Here is a 13,524-nt window from a genome sequence, read left to right as displayed (position 1 = left end):
AAATATACTCAATATCTTATCACTAACTTCCTTGTCTCTCCAAATCCTGCTTTAATCTCCCCAATTACGACACGCGCATCCCAGACTCCGCACCCTTAGCCCCAGCGCACACGACACCCTGCGCTGCACATCTCCTGATATATTCAGCGTCGAAGACTAGGATAACCGTACTTGGAACTTGGGTTACTTCGAGACTTGCGCAGAGCTCGCGATTAGCTCGTTCACAGCTCTCTCTCCAGCTTCGTAGAAGATGTCCTAGACGATGAGTGCCAGCTCCGTCTCTGGATTCCCCGGGCTGCGCAAGCGTCCCAGGTACTCCGCGCGTCCTTTCGTGCTCACCGTTGTCGCCATACTCGCCTTGTGCTTGCTCACATGGACAATCGAAGGGGGCCGCTGGTCGTGGGGTTCGCCAGTGCACCGTGGGATTCGGTCCAAAAGAGGTCTCTCGATTCAGGATGAAGACGTCTGCAAACCCCAACCTCCTTCGCGCAAACCAGTCGCTGACTCGAAGCCATACAGTGCCGATTAGTACACCATGCGACTGACAAATGCGCATATGTTCAAGCCAATTGTCCGGACGAAGAAGCCGGCATCTTTTCCTACTTGACCCTGTACTATTGCCGTCTACCTCACGCCAAGCCTGTCGCATTCATTATACTAGTACTATGGCTCGCTACACTCTTTAGTACCATCGGAATCGCCGCGAGCGACTTCTTCTGCGTCAATCTTAGTACAATCGCGAGCTTGCTTGGTATGAGTGAGAGCATGGCTGGCGTCACCTTCCTAGCGTTGGGGAACGGCAGCCCAGATGTCTTCTCTACCTTTGCAGCAATGAGCACAAACTCCGCTAGCTTGGCTATTGGGGAACTAATTGGCGCGGCTGGGTTCATTACTGCCGTTGTAGCTGGTTCAATGGCACTCGTCCGGCCATTCAAGGTTGCGCGCAAGAGCTTTGTCCGCGACGTCGGATTCTTCATTGTCGCCGCAAGCTTCAGCATGATATTCATCTGGGACGGGAAGCTATCGTTATGGGAGTCTGCCACCATGGTCGGATTCTATATATTTTATGTGTGCTTCGTTATGGTATGGCATTGGTGGCTTGGACGGAGGAAAGCACGGAGGCTGCGAGCTGCAGCGATGAGAAGTCACTATGTAGTACCTGGTGGAGAAGAGGAGGAAATACAAGAGGAATATCATGACGAAGATGATGGACCAGCTAGCGAAGCAGGCCGCACCCTGCATCGGGGTGCGTCTACAGACGACTTCTCCGCATTAGAACGAGCAGGTGGAGGAGGATCACTGGAAGAGGATGATAATGAAGAAGTTCGCGAGAGATGGTTAGGTGAACTCAGCAGCAACATGCGCCTCAGCAGACCGAGAGCAGGGACCCGCCGGAACACACATAACCCGATTAGACCCAGTCTTGTGGGCGCATTAGAGTTTAGAGCTGTCCTTGCATCTTTGCAAAAATCCAGAAATATCCAGTCTATGCCCATAAATCTACGACGATACTCGGACGACCCAACCTACACCTCCGCTCAGCAACAAAATATCCTTTCGACCAACTCAGATCCCGCATCCCGACCTCCGTACTACGTTCCACCAACGGCGTCGGATCGGTCCCCATCCGTAACGAGACCCGCTGCCGACATTCAGAGGCGCTTTGGTAACCGCGCAAGAGCAGTTTCTGCAAATGATGTCGATGGTACCCGCCTCGACCCTACGACCCTTCAACAAGGAACCCTCGGCATTCCAAGCATCGACTTTGGCCTAGCATCACCTGAAGAACAACCAAGTGGCCTGCAAGACCCTAGCAATCCACCTCCATCTCCAAGCATCTCACTTTCACCACCGCCATCTGAGCAGAATTCAAGGTCTGCGAGTCCAGCTCCACCTATAACCAGGCGTACAACGTCTGATAGACTGGCTCCCCCAGATATCGGCGCGCCTGGACCCGTTAACCAGGGAACTCAAAGCCCTAGTCACCTTTCGTCTCCAGCATTAGACCCTTCTAATCGTCCAGGCCTCCGACAAAACCTAAAGTTGACTGTCCCGGGCCCATCTCTACCCGCTCCATTCCCTGCGTATATAGACTATCCCCTCTCTACTCAAAGTTCTTCCAGAACACCAAGCCTACGTCTACCATCACCCAGTGCGTCTCCAGAATCACTGTTCCATGGTGACGACCTTTTAGGCGCTGACAGAGATCCTGCAAAGGTGCCACGGTGGTGGCCCTCCAAAATAGTTCCTTTGCCACATGTTCTATTATCGACCTTTTTCCCCACCTTGACTGACTGGCGGGAGAAGAGCTTATGGGAGAAGTTATTGGGAATCATAGCCGCTCCTAGCGTATTCTTACTGACGGCAACGCTACCCGTTGTTGAGACTCAGAAAGATGAAGACGGCGATGAAGATGACGTGTCGCAGAGCTTTAGTTTACCAGGGCCTTTGGCACCCGTCAACAACACAACCGGTCGACAACAGGGAAGTCTCATCACAATCACGGCACCAGATAGTCAATCGAGCACCGAACGATCTTCTTCTACAAACGGAATAAATAAAGGTGGCTCGACGAATGGTGCCTCTCGGAGTAACTTGACGATATCCCATCGGCCAGAGCAAGGTCACTCACCTCAGCTCTCCATCACCACCAGTGACCTCATCCAGTCTCCAGAGCAGCTCCCAACCGTGGCCCCCACAACTCCAGAGCCCAGGCAATGGAATCGCTGGCTTGTAATTATTCAAGCTTTCACTGCGCCCTTTTTTGTTGTGCTTATTGTTTGGGCGAACACAGAGCCTGAAGTCCCACGCGCACTTCTGAGGCCTACGTTATATTCCCTAACCTTCTCTCTCTTTCTCCTGGCAATTCTCCTGGGCACAACAACCCCGAGTCGACCGCCACGCTGGCGAACACTACTGTGTTTCTTAGGTTTCGTTGTGAGCATCGCTTGGATAAGCTCCATTGCCAACGAGGTAGTTGGAGTGTTGAAGACGTTGGGAGTCATCCTGAACATAAGTGATGCTATTCTTGGCCTCACCATCTTCGCTGTCGGGAACTCACTTGGGGACTTCGTAGCTGATATTACTGTTGCACGACTTGGGTTTCCTGTCATGGCTCTGTCAGCTTGTTTTGGTGGCCCAATGCTCAACATCCTCCTGGGAATTGGAATCAGCGGGTGTTACATTACGATCAAAGGCGGGAAGCACCATCACGAAAAGCACCCGGACCGTCCACTAAGGTTTAAGCCATACCACATCGACGTCAGCACCACGCTGGTAATATCAGGAGCAACATTACTGGCCACGCTGGCGGGTCTTCTCGTGGCAGTGCCGTGGAGGAAATGGAAAATGGATAGAGTTATTGGATGGGGCTTGGTGGTGGTGTGGAGCGCCAGCACGCTAGCTAATGTCATAGTTGAGGTGCTTGGTTTAAGCAGCAGCGTGCGTTGACTGGATATCGATGTCGGGAGGGAAGCAAGTTTTTCATTTGGATAGACGCAATACATCCTCCACACGTACACCAGCTTCACTCCGGGGTTCATCTACTGGTAAAGCTCATCCACCCGTGCACCAAGGCGGGCGACGGTGAAAAGAACCGAAGACCAGCGAAGATTCCAGCATGCTGGAGTGTGATTGTTTGACACCCACGTGTCCTACGGGAAATCGCCAGAGGAAGATTGGGCGGTAAGGTTGGGCTGCAGGTTGCAGGAAGCGTTGATCCACCGAGGCTCTTTGCTGTGCGAGCGGACAGCATGCACAAGACTTCGGGCTGAATTGTCCTGTCTGGCGGTAAAAGACGGCCGTTCTGTCAATTGGCAGCGTGACACGTAGTTGTGCCTCGAAATTCGGAACGGAGCCCGAGCAAAAAATTGCTGCAGCCCCAAAATAGGGCCGGTGAGTGACTCGGACAGGGTGCCTTGAATGCCAGCGCAATAAATAGTAGGAGAATCTGAGGTTGCAAAGGCAGAACCAGCCCTCACGTATCTCGCATGTCTTTTTTTCGTCGCCTGCTGCCTTGTTGATCAGAAGCTCTCGCCCGCCAGTCTAGGTCTGCTGCCCTCAGTATCCTCGTTGCACAAGAAGAAAGAAGCCAGACTATGTTCCATCCAGCATCGAACACTACGCATCGCTACCTGATTCGAAGAGTTCGGCGCAGACCGTGAACGCCGAAGCGAGCTGCTGCATTCCAGCCAAATATTTACTCCACTATTATTTACTTACCACCCCCCTCAACACCACGGCAACGCAGCACTGCAGCACTCACAAAAGCCCGTCGTCTTCCGCAGCCAGCTGCATCGTGGTTAACGTCGACATTGCTTGTGTCACGACCAGACATCCGTCCCCGCCTGCACTTCCCAGGGTCCAACAACCACTGACAGGCTGCTGCACCACACAACGATCGCATCGTCATCCTGCCCGGCCGGCGACAAGGCTGCATTATTCGCCGAACGACCCAGTCGCGCATCTGCTGTCCTTCCGCTGCCCGCTTGCTGCTCGCCTGCTGCCTGCCTGCCACTTGATCCCATCTTCTCCCACCTGGCCTAGAGCGCGGCCGTTTTCTTATTCCTTATCGATCGCTTGATCCCAGACGGCTCCTCCCTCGTCGCCAGGCCTACAGTCTAGCCCCTCTGAGTCTAGCTGACTCCTCAAACATCCCCTCCCCCCCCATTTAGTCCTCCTCAGACACGCTCCACGGCCATCGACGGCGTGCAGAGGCCAGGAGCTGCCCAGTGACAGCTTCAGCCGATTCTTTCGAGACACGCACTTTACCCCGACGTCGAATCAGCTTCCGTCTTACCACCCTGCCCTCTCTCTCTCTCACTCTCTCTTTCAACTCCTACTTCCCCTCCCCCTACCAAAGTGCCACCCTTCAAATACCACCGGCACGTCGCTCATCTCCGCCCACCTGCAGCTGCGCCTGACCCGGCAGCTGTTTACAAACACCCTCTGCACTCGCAGTCATTTGTCTCTTCGCTGTACGACTCCTGTGTCGTCCAGCGCAACCCCCACTGTCAGCATCGTCGTCCCGCGGCGCAACTGTCGCCTTCAGGACAGCAGGTCCGTCTTCACCGCGCCTTCACTCAAGACCTCAAGGTTACCGGACTCGGCCTTTCTCTGGTAGAACGGGCTTGAGTACGGTAATTCCTTGCACCAGCTGCTTCCATGCCGTTAGTCATTGCTCTTCCTCATCGTCGCGCCCCTTCCCGGCGTGCGCTTTCGCGCCGTCCTGCCCAACGTCGAGTTACTGCTGCTGCTTCTTCTCCTTCCTCCTCCCGCTCCCGTGCCAGCCCTCAGTCCAGCGTTTCGATTACATCCGCAATGGCAGAGAGCGACACTAACGTCTTGATCGACTTTAGGTTAAAGGACATCAACGTAAACCACGCGACGGGCTCAGCAGCACACCACCCGTACTCCGAGGACGAGGAAGAAGACTCTGGTGTCCAAGTGTCGTCGCACTCGGGCAGCCACGAAGACGAATACACAGACTCCGAGGAAGACGAAGACGAAGAGGAAGAGAGAGACGAAGAGGAGTGGGATTACATTGTTGAAGACGAGATCGAACCATCCGATTCCGCGTCGCGCCCTCGCTTGTCTGCCAGACACACTTCTGTTCCCCCGCAAGCTCCCCGACCCCAGCCCGCGCGGCGCAAATCCTCCCGCCACGTCCCTGTGCGCAACCCTCCGCCTCCCGCCCGGTCCAGGAGCAGACAAAAGCTGGACTCAGAGCACCGGCCGCGGCGGCGAAGGCCACAATCCGCCCATTCTGAAAGCCTGGAGAGTCACGACGACTATCCGGGCTACCCCCGGGGCGGACATCCCCCACATCACCCCAGTCAACAGTGGTCGCATGTTCCTCACCAGCCCCCACCTAGCGGGTATGCGCCCAGCATAATGTCACAACCATTCAATCCATTCACAGGTGGTCCACCACCACCTGGGAATCAGCTGGTGCCTTTCGGCAGCCCTGACCCAAATTATTACGCTGCAAACCCCTTCTCACCAAGTGGTGGCGCGAACCCTTTCGCCTCCCCACCGGCCCATGGTGACCCCAATGGGTACTTTCCTCCTCAGGGGCATGGTCATCGTTCTGGAAGAGGCCATCGCAACTCAATGCCTCCCGTGCCGGCGGGAGACATGATGCCCTACGGATATGCGAATGGATATTATCCTCCATACGGCGCACCACCTTACGGGATGCCTGGAATGCCACCAATGTGGCCTCCATACCAGCCACCCCCCCCTCAACACACAACTCCGCCACCTGCCCATCCCCCTTCCACAAAGGGCACGCCGGCTCCCCCCCAAGACCCCGCCGCACAACCAGCTCCGCCCCCTCCTCCCCCTCCTCCTCCTCCTCCACTACCACCCCCGCCAATACAATTTATGCCTCCACCCCCACCTCCGCCAGATACAGCTAAAGAGGATGGTATGCTCACCAAACTTGAGAGGCTCCTTCTCGGCAAAGCGGCGGAAGATGAGAAAGCTGCAGAGGCTGCGCGGAAGAAGGCGGAGGAGGCTAAGTTCTCTCGTCTAGAGAACCTCCTTATCGCCCAACAAGAGGCTCGTGCTCAAAAGGACGCAGAGAAGAAGAAAAAGCTAGAGGAGGCCGAAGCCATGCAGCGGGAGGCGAAGAAGAGGGGAGACGAAGATAAGTTGGCAAAGCTCGAGAAGCTCATAATTGCCCAGAAAGACGAGCAATTAAAGCGAGAGGCCGCCACTGAGGCTGCTCGACTTGCGGAGAAGGCTGAGGCCGAGTCCCGCGCTGCAAAGGAGGCCGCAGAAAAGAAAGCTGCTGCGGAGACGGCTGCAAAGTTGTTGGAAGCCGCGAAGAAAGCTCGGGAGGAGGCTGAGGCGAAAGCGGCAAAGGATGCCGAAGAAGCGAAAGTAGCACACGAGAAAGCGCTCGCCGAAGCCAAGGCGGCTGCAGAGGAACTGGAGAAGGCCAAGAAGGCTGCAGAAGAAGAAGCCAAACGACTCAAGCCATCCGACGCGCCAAAGCTTCCGATCAAGTTCAAAGATGCCGTAGGCCGCAAGTTCAGTTTCCCCTGGCACTTGTGCAAGACCTGGAAGGTTTGTCAGACCCTCAATCACACCCCCGACATGGAATGCTAACGAGTCTTTAGGGCATGGAAGAGTTGATCAAGCAAGCCTTCCTCCACGTCGATGTCATTGGCCCCCACGTGCATGAGGGACACTACGATCTCGTAGGTCCTGATGGAGAGATCATTCTGCCCCAGGTATGGGAAACAATGGTACAGCCTGATTGGGCCATCACAATGCACATGTGGCCAATGCCCGAACCTCCTCCAGCACCTAAAGACGTGCCGCCGCCTCCTCCACATCCCATTGACCCACAAATGGTCATCATCCCGCCTCACCATGGGAGGGAGAAAAGGAAGGGTAGAACGAAAGGCTCCTCCAGGCATCATATGATGCCCCCGCCACCGCCACCACCGCCACCACCACCACCTATGGGTATGCCCCAACCGCCGCCACCTCCTCCGCCTCCACCACCCCCCGCGGCCGCAGATGGTGGGGGTCCACCACCACCGCCAGCAGGCATAATACTTGAGCCGCAGCGACCCAGGTCCACAAGGCCGGCAGCAAACCCTACTCTCTTGAGGTGGATGGCTGGGTCGAAGCGTTCGCAGTCTTTAAAAGGGTTAAAAAAACCTGAAGGCCCTAGAACTCCAACCACTGTAGTTGCTACTAACGGCGAGGGCGGGTGCATTGTCATGTGAAGATACCACTAATATCAAGCTCTACGCCTCGGTTAGAGTGGTCTCAGGCTAAGGGCAGAAAGAGTATGAAAAGCAAAGAAGGTTGCAGTTGAATCATTCAGAGGGATGCTCGCGGCTGTCTCAAGTTTGTCACTGACTATATTGATATCCACACTCGGGCTTGGTTTAGCGACTTCTTTCTTCTTTTCCTTCCTTCTCTTTTCGTTCTCAGCTGGAGACATACTTAGTTCGGCGTGTCGACGCTCGTCTTCTCTTGGCTGTGTATTCATACTCTACGTTCCGATACTGCAGTGGTTGGACGGCTTTCAGGAGGCATGGTTTTCCTCCCGTGAAACTTCGCGGGTCTTTCGTGCCTCGGGGGATAGTTTCGAAGATTTTTCTTGTCATTTCTGCTCCATTCTACTGAGCTTTTCTATCTTTCCTTAGGCCTGGGTCGTGTTTCTTTGATTGCGTTTACTTTTTTTTTTTTTCCTTCACTTTCTCCCCAATACCTCTTCCCCTCACCGCAGGTGTCCAAATCTTGGATCGAGTATGAGCGCGAGTACAAACGAGTAAAAACCGGCGCGTATTTCAAGGTACGGCAAGGCAAGGCATTTTGAGGATTCGGGTTTCAGTTTGGATCTTGATCTTGGGCGTGCCGGCTCCCTTTGAAACTCTCAACAGGGTGCATGGGTGGAGGTTTTCGGTTCTCTTTTTCTCCATTCCGGGAAAGAACATGAGGGGAAAAGTTCAGATACCATATTATTTTTTGGGATGGTGCAGATGTTTGGGGGATGATGTTTTTGTTGTGTAGTTTTGGAGCTTGGGTGGTGCATCGGGTTCGGTGTGTTCTAACGCTCTGAAATTACTGGAGTGGGGAGGCACAGTGAATTCGGTGCACCTAGCCACTGTTGGTGAAGAGCGGAGGCGGATGATGGTGATGATGTTATGAGAGAAGGTGATGAGAGATGACGAGTAATGATGGAAGCAAAGCGCTCGATCTGATTGTTTTTGAACCCCTTATCCCCTGCGATTCGTTTCTCACTTTCCTTGCCTGTTTCAAGAGTGTTTCGTCGCATAGCACAATACAAAACATCTCTATACTCACTTTCCTGTCGTGAGATCTTCCAAGCCTCCAGTAACGACGTCGCTTAGCGCCTTGTCCTTTCCATGTTTGTGCATTAACACCAGTCGTTTCTGCCAAGACCTCTAGACACGTGCCAACCGACGTCACAGATTAGCGCCTATCACTTCTTTTGTTGGAGTCTGAAAGCGGTTGACTCGATGGCCACAGCGTGAGGATAAATCAAGATGGAGAGAGGCCTTGGCTTGGTTAGGGCAGGTCATTCAGAGTTTATGGTTCTTGTCTTTGACATAATTGACAATTGGGTAGCTCACGTCTCTTGTCAAAACTTTAGGAACTGTACATACAGCTTCAATCACGATTCCTTTGCATTCACGCTGTGGGCCTTTGATGGGCTTAAACCTAGATCAGAATGCCCTCATTACCTCTCTTTCATTCGCCGTCCACGTTTCTCACACTCACATGCATGTCCATCTTTTCCTTACTCCATCTCCCACTCATCAACGCAACACTCACACTCCCACGCATACTTCCACTCTCTCTACGCGACCAACAAGCGTCCGCCGAATACACTAATGATAAAACGTTCAAGAACGCCGTCCTTAACGTCACAAACACGTATCGCAGATTGCATAACGCGACAGCTGTGACCTGGAATGATACGAGTGCGAAATATGCGCAGGAATGGGGGAATGCGTGTGTATTCAAGCATTCTGTAAGTTTGCACATAGTACCCAGCTTTCTTAAGGCTTATTCTTAGCCGGGGCGTTATCTATACGCTGTTTGTTCTACAGCTTAGTTCACTTCTTGTCCTTTATTCCCTCCCATATCTTACCCTTCAACTTCCCACTCTTCCAATATAAACCTCCCGACCTTTTCCTCCTGTCTCCTCCTATCTTCCCATGCCCCCATCCCCTTCAACCCCCAATAACTCACCCCCCTCAGGGCGGTCCCACAGGTGAAAACCTCTCCTCCGGCTACCCCAACCTTACCAGCTCCCTAACTGCCTGGTACTATGAAAACATCCAATATTCCTACACCAAAGCCGAGTTCTCCAAACATACCGGGCACTTCACGCAACTCGTCTGGAAAGCCACCACAACCGTCGGTTGCTCCCGCACCGAATGCAACAACAAAAATGACGGCGGCGCACCGGGCTGGTATGTTGTTTGCGAGTACTATCCACCGGGGAATGTTATCGGGTATTTTAAGGAGAATGTACAACAAGAGGTTAAGCAAGGCGAGCCCACATCGACTCCAGAACCGAGTATAGTTACGACGACGGGAGAGCCTACCGCTACGTCGAGTGTGGGATTGGGGAATGGAGGCGAGGGTGAGTGTCCGTATCCGGGGCAACAGTGCTCGGGTGGGATGAGGATATATGGGAGGCTAGGATGGGTGGGAATAGGAATGTGGCTTGTGATGGTTAGTGGCTTGGGAAGTCTGGGGATTTGCTGATTGCTAGGATTCTGGTCATGGTCGTCGCTATGATACACATTCTGTTTATATGATACCAACTCAGTTTGTTTCGTTTCGCAATGTAGGGTGGTGCACGTAGAGTATGATCAGACGATCGATGCAGATGGCCGCTATAAGCGGCCCCAGGAATTGCCAGCCTGTCCTAGATGAGGCTGTATGATAATATTCTTTTCTCCATCACCCTCTACCCTTTGACTTCCCCCAACCATTCGGAGCCCCAATCCGAAAAGCTCATCCATGCGCGCAAGGATGTTTTAAACCGCCTAATGTCTTCCCGAGACGAGAGAAGTAGCACCAACACCTCTCTGCACCGTCCAACCTCGAATAAGGAAAGAAACGACAATAGAAGGATAAGCAACGCCAACCATGCAAAATATGATCTGCCAAAAGCGCCACTGAAAATCGATATACCCAACCCAAGAAGATTTGATCCTAATCCTACAAATGAAACGAACGTGTAGGGTATCTATCGAAAACAACACCATTTCAGCCGCACCGCTTTACAACTAGAATCAAAGGATATAGGCTGACTGGTAGATCTACCACGTAATGCCCCTCCAATCAAAATCCCCATCGACATTCTTCCAATTGCCATTCTGAATCGCGCTTTCCCAGCCCAGCATCACAGCGAGGATTCTACATCCAATGCTCGATACTGTGCAGACGATAGTGTCAGCCTCGCCGAGGACAGCGAGATCAAGGAGGTAAGCCCTTCCCACAAGCTCCCGTAATCTCATAGCGTCCTCGGGGACTTTGTCATTGTCAAGTTTGGTCATGTCCTCTGCGTTTCCAACAGGCCGGCCTAGACTCCAGAAAACATCCTTGTAGAAGCCGCCTTCCCAGCCAGAAATCTCGTCAATCCAGGGGTTTTTGTGGCCTTGAGCGGCCTCGAGTGTAGCTTTGGTAGCAAGGACGATGCGGTCTTGGGCACGGAGGGAAGAGCCCATCTCAGCTGCCTCATACACCTCCGGGTCATCTGATGCAAGGATAATCTTAGAAGATGTGTGACGCGGAGTAAGTTTGGTTTCCAGAGAGCGGGGTTTGTTTTTCTTCTTGGACTTTCCGCCTTCGATGCGTTCGATAAATATGTCTCGCGCCGTGTCAACGTAGCGGTCCAATGGAATGTAATCCTTCTGGTACTGGTATTCGAAAGGATGTTTGTCGCCTCGACGCACGTGAATGCCAATGCTAATACCCCCGTTTTTGATGATGGGCGCATAGAGCGATTCCGTTCGCTCGGTAACATACTTCGAGTCGTCTGGGCGGAGCTTAAATAGAGCATCGTAACCAGCACGAAGAAGGGCGAAGATGTTGTGTTGGCGCTGAACTTCCATTTTGGTAGGATCTTCATACTCGTCGGTAAATGCATGGCCGAAAGTTTGCTGAGTTGTGGCAGCAGATACCGCGATATGGCGAGCGTTGTGCGGACAGGGAACGATTTGCTGCTTTGGTGGTGGTAGACAACCAGCAGAGGGTGGTGGCATGAAGAAGGTCGAATATTTGCCATATGGCCTGCCCATAGTCAGTACTTAATATAAGGTGAGCCAGGGAAAATAAATTGGTGACATACCACCGGGTATCGTCGATGAAGAAAGTGCGATTCTCTGCCAAAGCTAATCCATACGACATCCATAAGCGCAGCAAAGAGTTACCAAAGCCTGCGTCGGTTGTCTCCATGACATATGTCAGGGTCCTATCACACACCTTCATGCTGTTGCCGGCAACCTTGCCGTCTACCATAGACGCATCGTCCACAAATCCCTTCGGCCTCTCCTGATTCTTTGACGGAGGAAGCAGGCCCTGGTCCTCAGCCTCCTGGACATCTAGGTAATACTGATCTCTAGAGTAGTAATTAAGCATTCGCTTAGCGAAGCCATTCGATGTATGGCCATCTTGGCGCAGCTGTTTCGAGAGCTCCATGGACTGAGAACATATTTCTCGGTACTGGGCCGGTCGCAATGGGAAGTCATAGCTTGCTGGAATTGACACAATCCACTTCGGTTTACCCTTAATATCAGACACTACAACGGCAGAGGGCTCCTGTGGCAATAGGCTATCGCCCACCATCTCGTACTCTTCCTCCTCATAGTCATAGTCTGTCGTCTGCGATTGATGGGAATATAGCTGACGAACGACCAGCCATGCCAGAATGGTAACTCCACAAAAGCCAATGAGTAAACGTTTCACCAGGCGAGAGTGACTCGACCACGGCTGCTTCTTACCATGGCGCGGGACCAGGGAAGGGAGGCTTGGGGATGGCGGTGGAGAGGGCGAGAGGAGGCCACGGCGGGAAGCCACAGTGGGAGACAGGAAGGTGGCCGACGTCACACTAGGACTCAACTGTGAGTAAGCGGCCGAGGACACCGACAGATTGGGATTCCGCCTGGCGTGCATTGTCTTGACTTTCTTCGTGGCGTTGATTATCATGTCGTCGCCGCGCACTGAGTTGCTCTGTGAGTCTTGTTCAGGCTACGTGGGCGAGTGGGACGAGAGCTGCAGCAACAATGACGATAACTTGCAGCGCGTCGGAAGGAACCTTTGGTGACACCTGGCCCTGCAGGTGAAAAGCAGCAAAAGCAGAAAGAGCGAGGGCGGCGTCGAGCGAACCTCTCGCGGGAAGGAGCGTGAGAAGGGAAAGAGAAGAGTGAAGAAAAGAAGACGTGTGCAAGCTCGAATGCGCTGGTGCTATGAAGTCATGGAGATAACGGCGGTGGATGTAATGGCAGCTAGCAGCGCATAGTTTCACAGCAGCAAACAAACGACGTCCGTCAAGGAGCGGAGGTGAAGAGTAGTAGGTGCGATGAAGGGCCGTCGCCGAGACAGTGTCCTCGCAGAGGTGTAATTAGGAAGGGGGAAGGGGGAAAGGTGAAGCATAAACGGGCATGGGGCCACGATGAAGGATCTGGAGGCGTCCCTGGCTTAGAAGTGAGAGCCGGAAGAGGGCAGAGGGCAGAGAACAAGGGAGGTTGCGCAGGGAGTGTTCTCGAGCAGCAGGGTGGCATTTTGAGCGGCAAGCCTACTGCTGGGTGCGCGCAAGTGATGTGCGCCGTAGTCTGGCTGGTGGGCGCATCGAAGGAGAGAGGCTCGTACCTGCTGCTTTGCGTGTCGGAACCTGAAACACGCTGTGAGACGACTAGGTGGCCTGCGCATGTCCCCATGCAGACTAAATCGCTAGCTAGCGTCGGCGCCGGACTCCGCGCGACTGATGGTCCTTCCCCAACGGTAGCTAGCCACCTAGCC

The 13,524-nt window shown here is 53.5% G+C and overlaps 5 protein-coding genes across 5 annotated transcripts; 3 read left to right on the top strand and 2 right to left on the bottom strand.

Annotated features, from left to right (window-relative positions):
* Positions 1–181: 181 nt before the first annotated feature.
* Positions 182–3,503, top strand: BDR25DRAFT_112177 (uncharacterized protein). Its single transcript, XM_033683593.1, has 2 exons — positions 182–463; positions 520–3,503. The coding sequence occupies exons 1-2, from the start codon at positions 263–265 to the stop codon at positions 3,448–3,450; spliced, it is 3,132 nt and encodes a 1,043-aa protein (XP_033551640.1). The 5' UTR covers positions 182–262; the 3' UTR covers positions 3,451–3,503.
* Positions 3,504–4,814: 1,311 nt separating this feature from the next.
* On the top strand, positions 4,815–7,758 carry BDR25DRAFT_112143 (uncharacterized protein). The gene is made up of 2 exons (XM_033683592.1): positions 4,815–7,071; positions 7,125–7,758. Exons 1-2 carry the CDS (start codon positions 5,164–5,166, stop codon positions 7,740–7,742), a joined length of 2,526 nt encoding a protein of 841 aa, XP_033551639.1. The 5' UTR covers positions 4,815–5,163; the 3' UTR covers positions 7,743–7,758.
* Positions 7,759–8,352: 594 nt separating this feature from the next.
* BDR25DRAFT_351305 (uncharacterized protein) lies at positions 8,353–9,068 on the bottom strand (the record flags this gene model as incomplete). The annotated part of the gene is made up of 4 exons (XM_033694829.1): positions 8,353–8,543; positions 8,578–8,765; positions 8,830–8,930; positions 8,973–9,068. 4 exons carry the CDS (start codon positions 9,066–9,068, stop codon positions 8,353–8,355), a joined length of 576 nt encoding a protein of 191 aa, XP_033551638.1.
* A 15-nt stretch (positions 9,069–9,083) lies between these two features.
* On the top strand, positions 9,084–10,784 carry BDR25DRAFT_384187 (PR-1-like protein). The gene is made up of 3 exons (XM_033697856.1): positions 9,084–9,520; positions 9,751–10,035; positions 10,236–10,784. The coding sequence occupies exons 1-3, from the start codon at positions 9,218–9,220 to the stop codon at positions 10,314–10,316; spliced, it is 669 nt and encodes a 222-aa protein (XP_033551637.1). The 5' UTR covers positions 9,084–9,217; the 3' UTR covers positions 10,317–10,784.
* BDR25DRAFT_332137 (uncharacterized protein) lies at positions 10,461–13,030 on the bottom strand. The gene is made up of 2 exons (XM_033692717.1): positions 11,855–13,030; positions 10,461–11,796 (listed from the first exon to the last, which is right to left on the bottom strand). The coding sequence occupies exons 1-2, from the start codon at positions 12,709–12,711 to the stop codon at positions 10,824–10,826; spliced, it is 1,830 nt and encodes a 609-aa protein (XP_033551636.1). The 5' UTR covers positions 12,712–13,030; the 3' UTR covers positions 10,461–10,823.
* Positions 13,031–13,524: the final 494 nt, after the last annotated feature.

This window comes from Lindgomyces ingoldianus, assembly GCF_010093535.1.
Source record: "Lindgomyces ingoldianus strain ATCC 200398 unplaced genomic scaffold BDR25scaffold_6, whole genome shotgun sequence".
NCBI lineage: Eukaryota > Fungi > Ascomycota > Dothideomycetes > Pleosporales > Lindgomycetaceae > Lindgomyces > Lindgomyces ingoldianus.
Note: the sequence above shows the minus strand (reverse complement) of the source record. Positions and strands in the feature narration are given on the sequence as shown.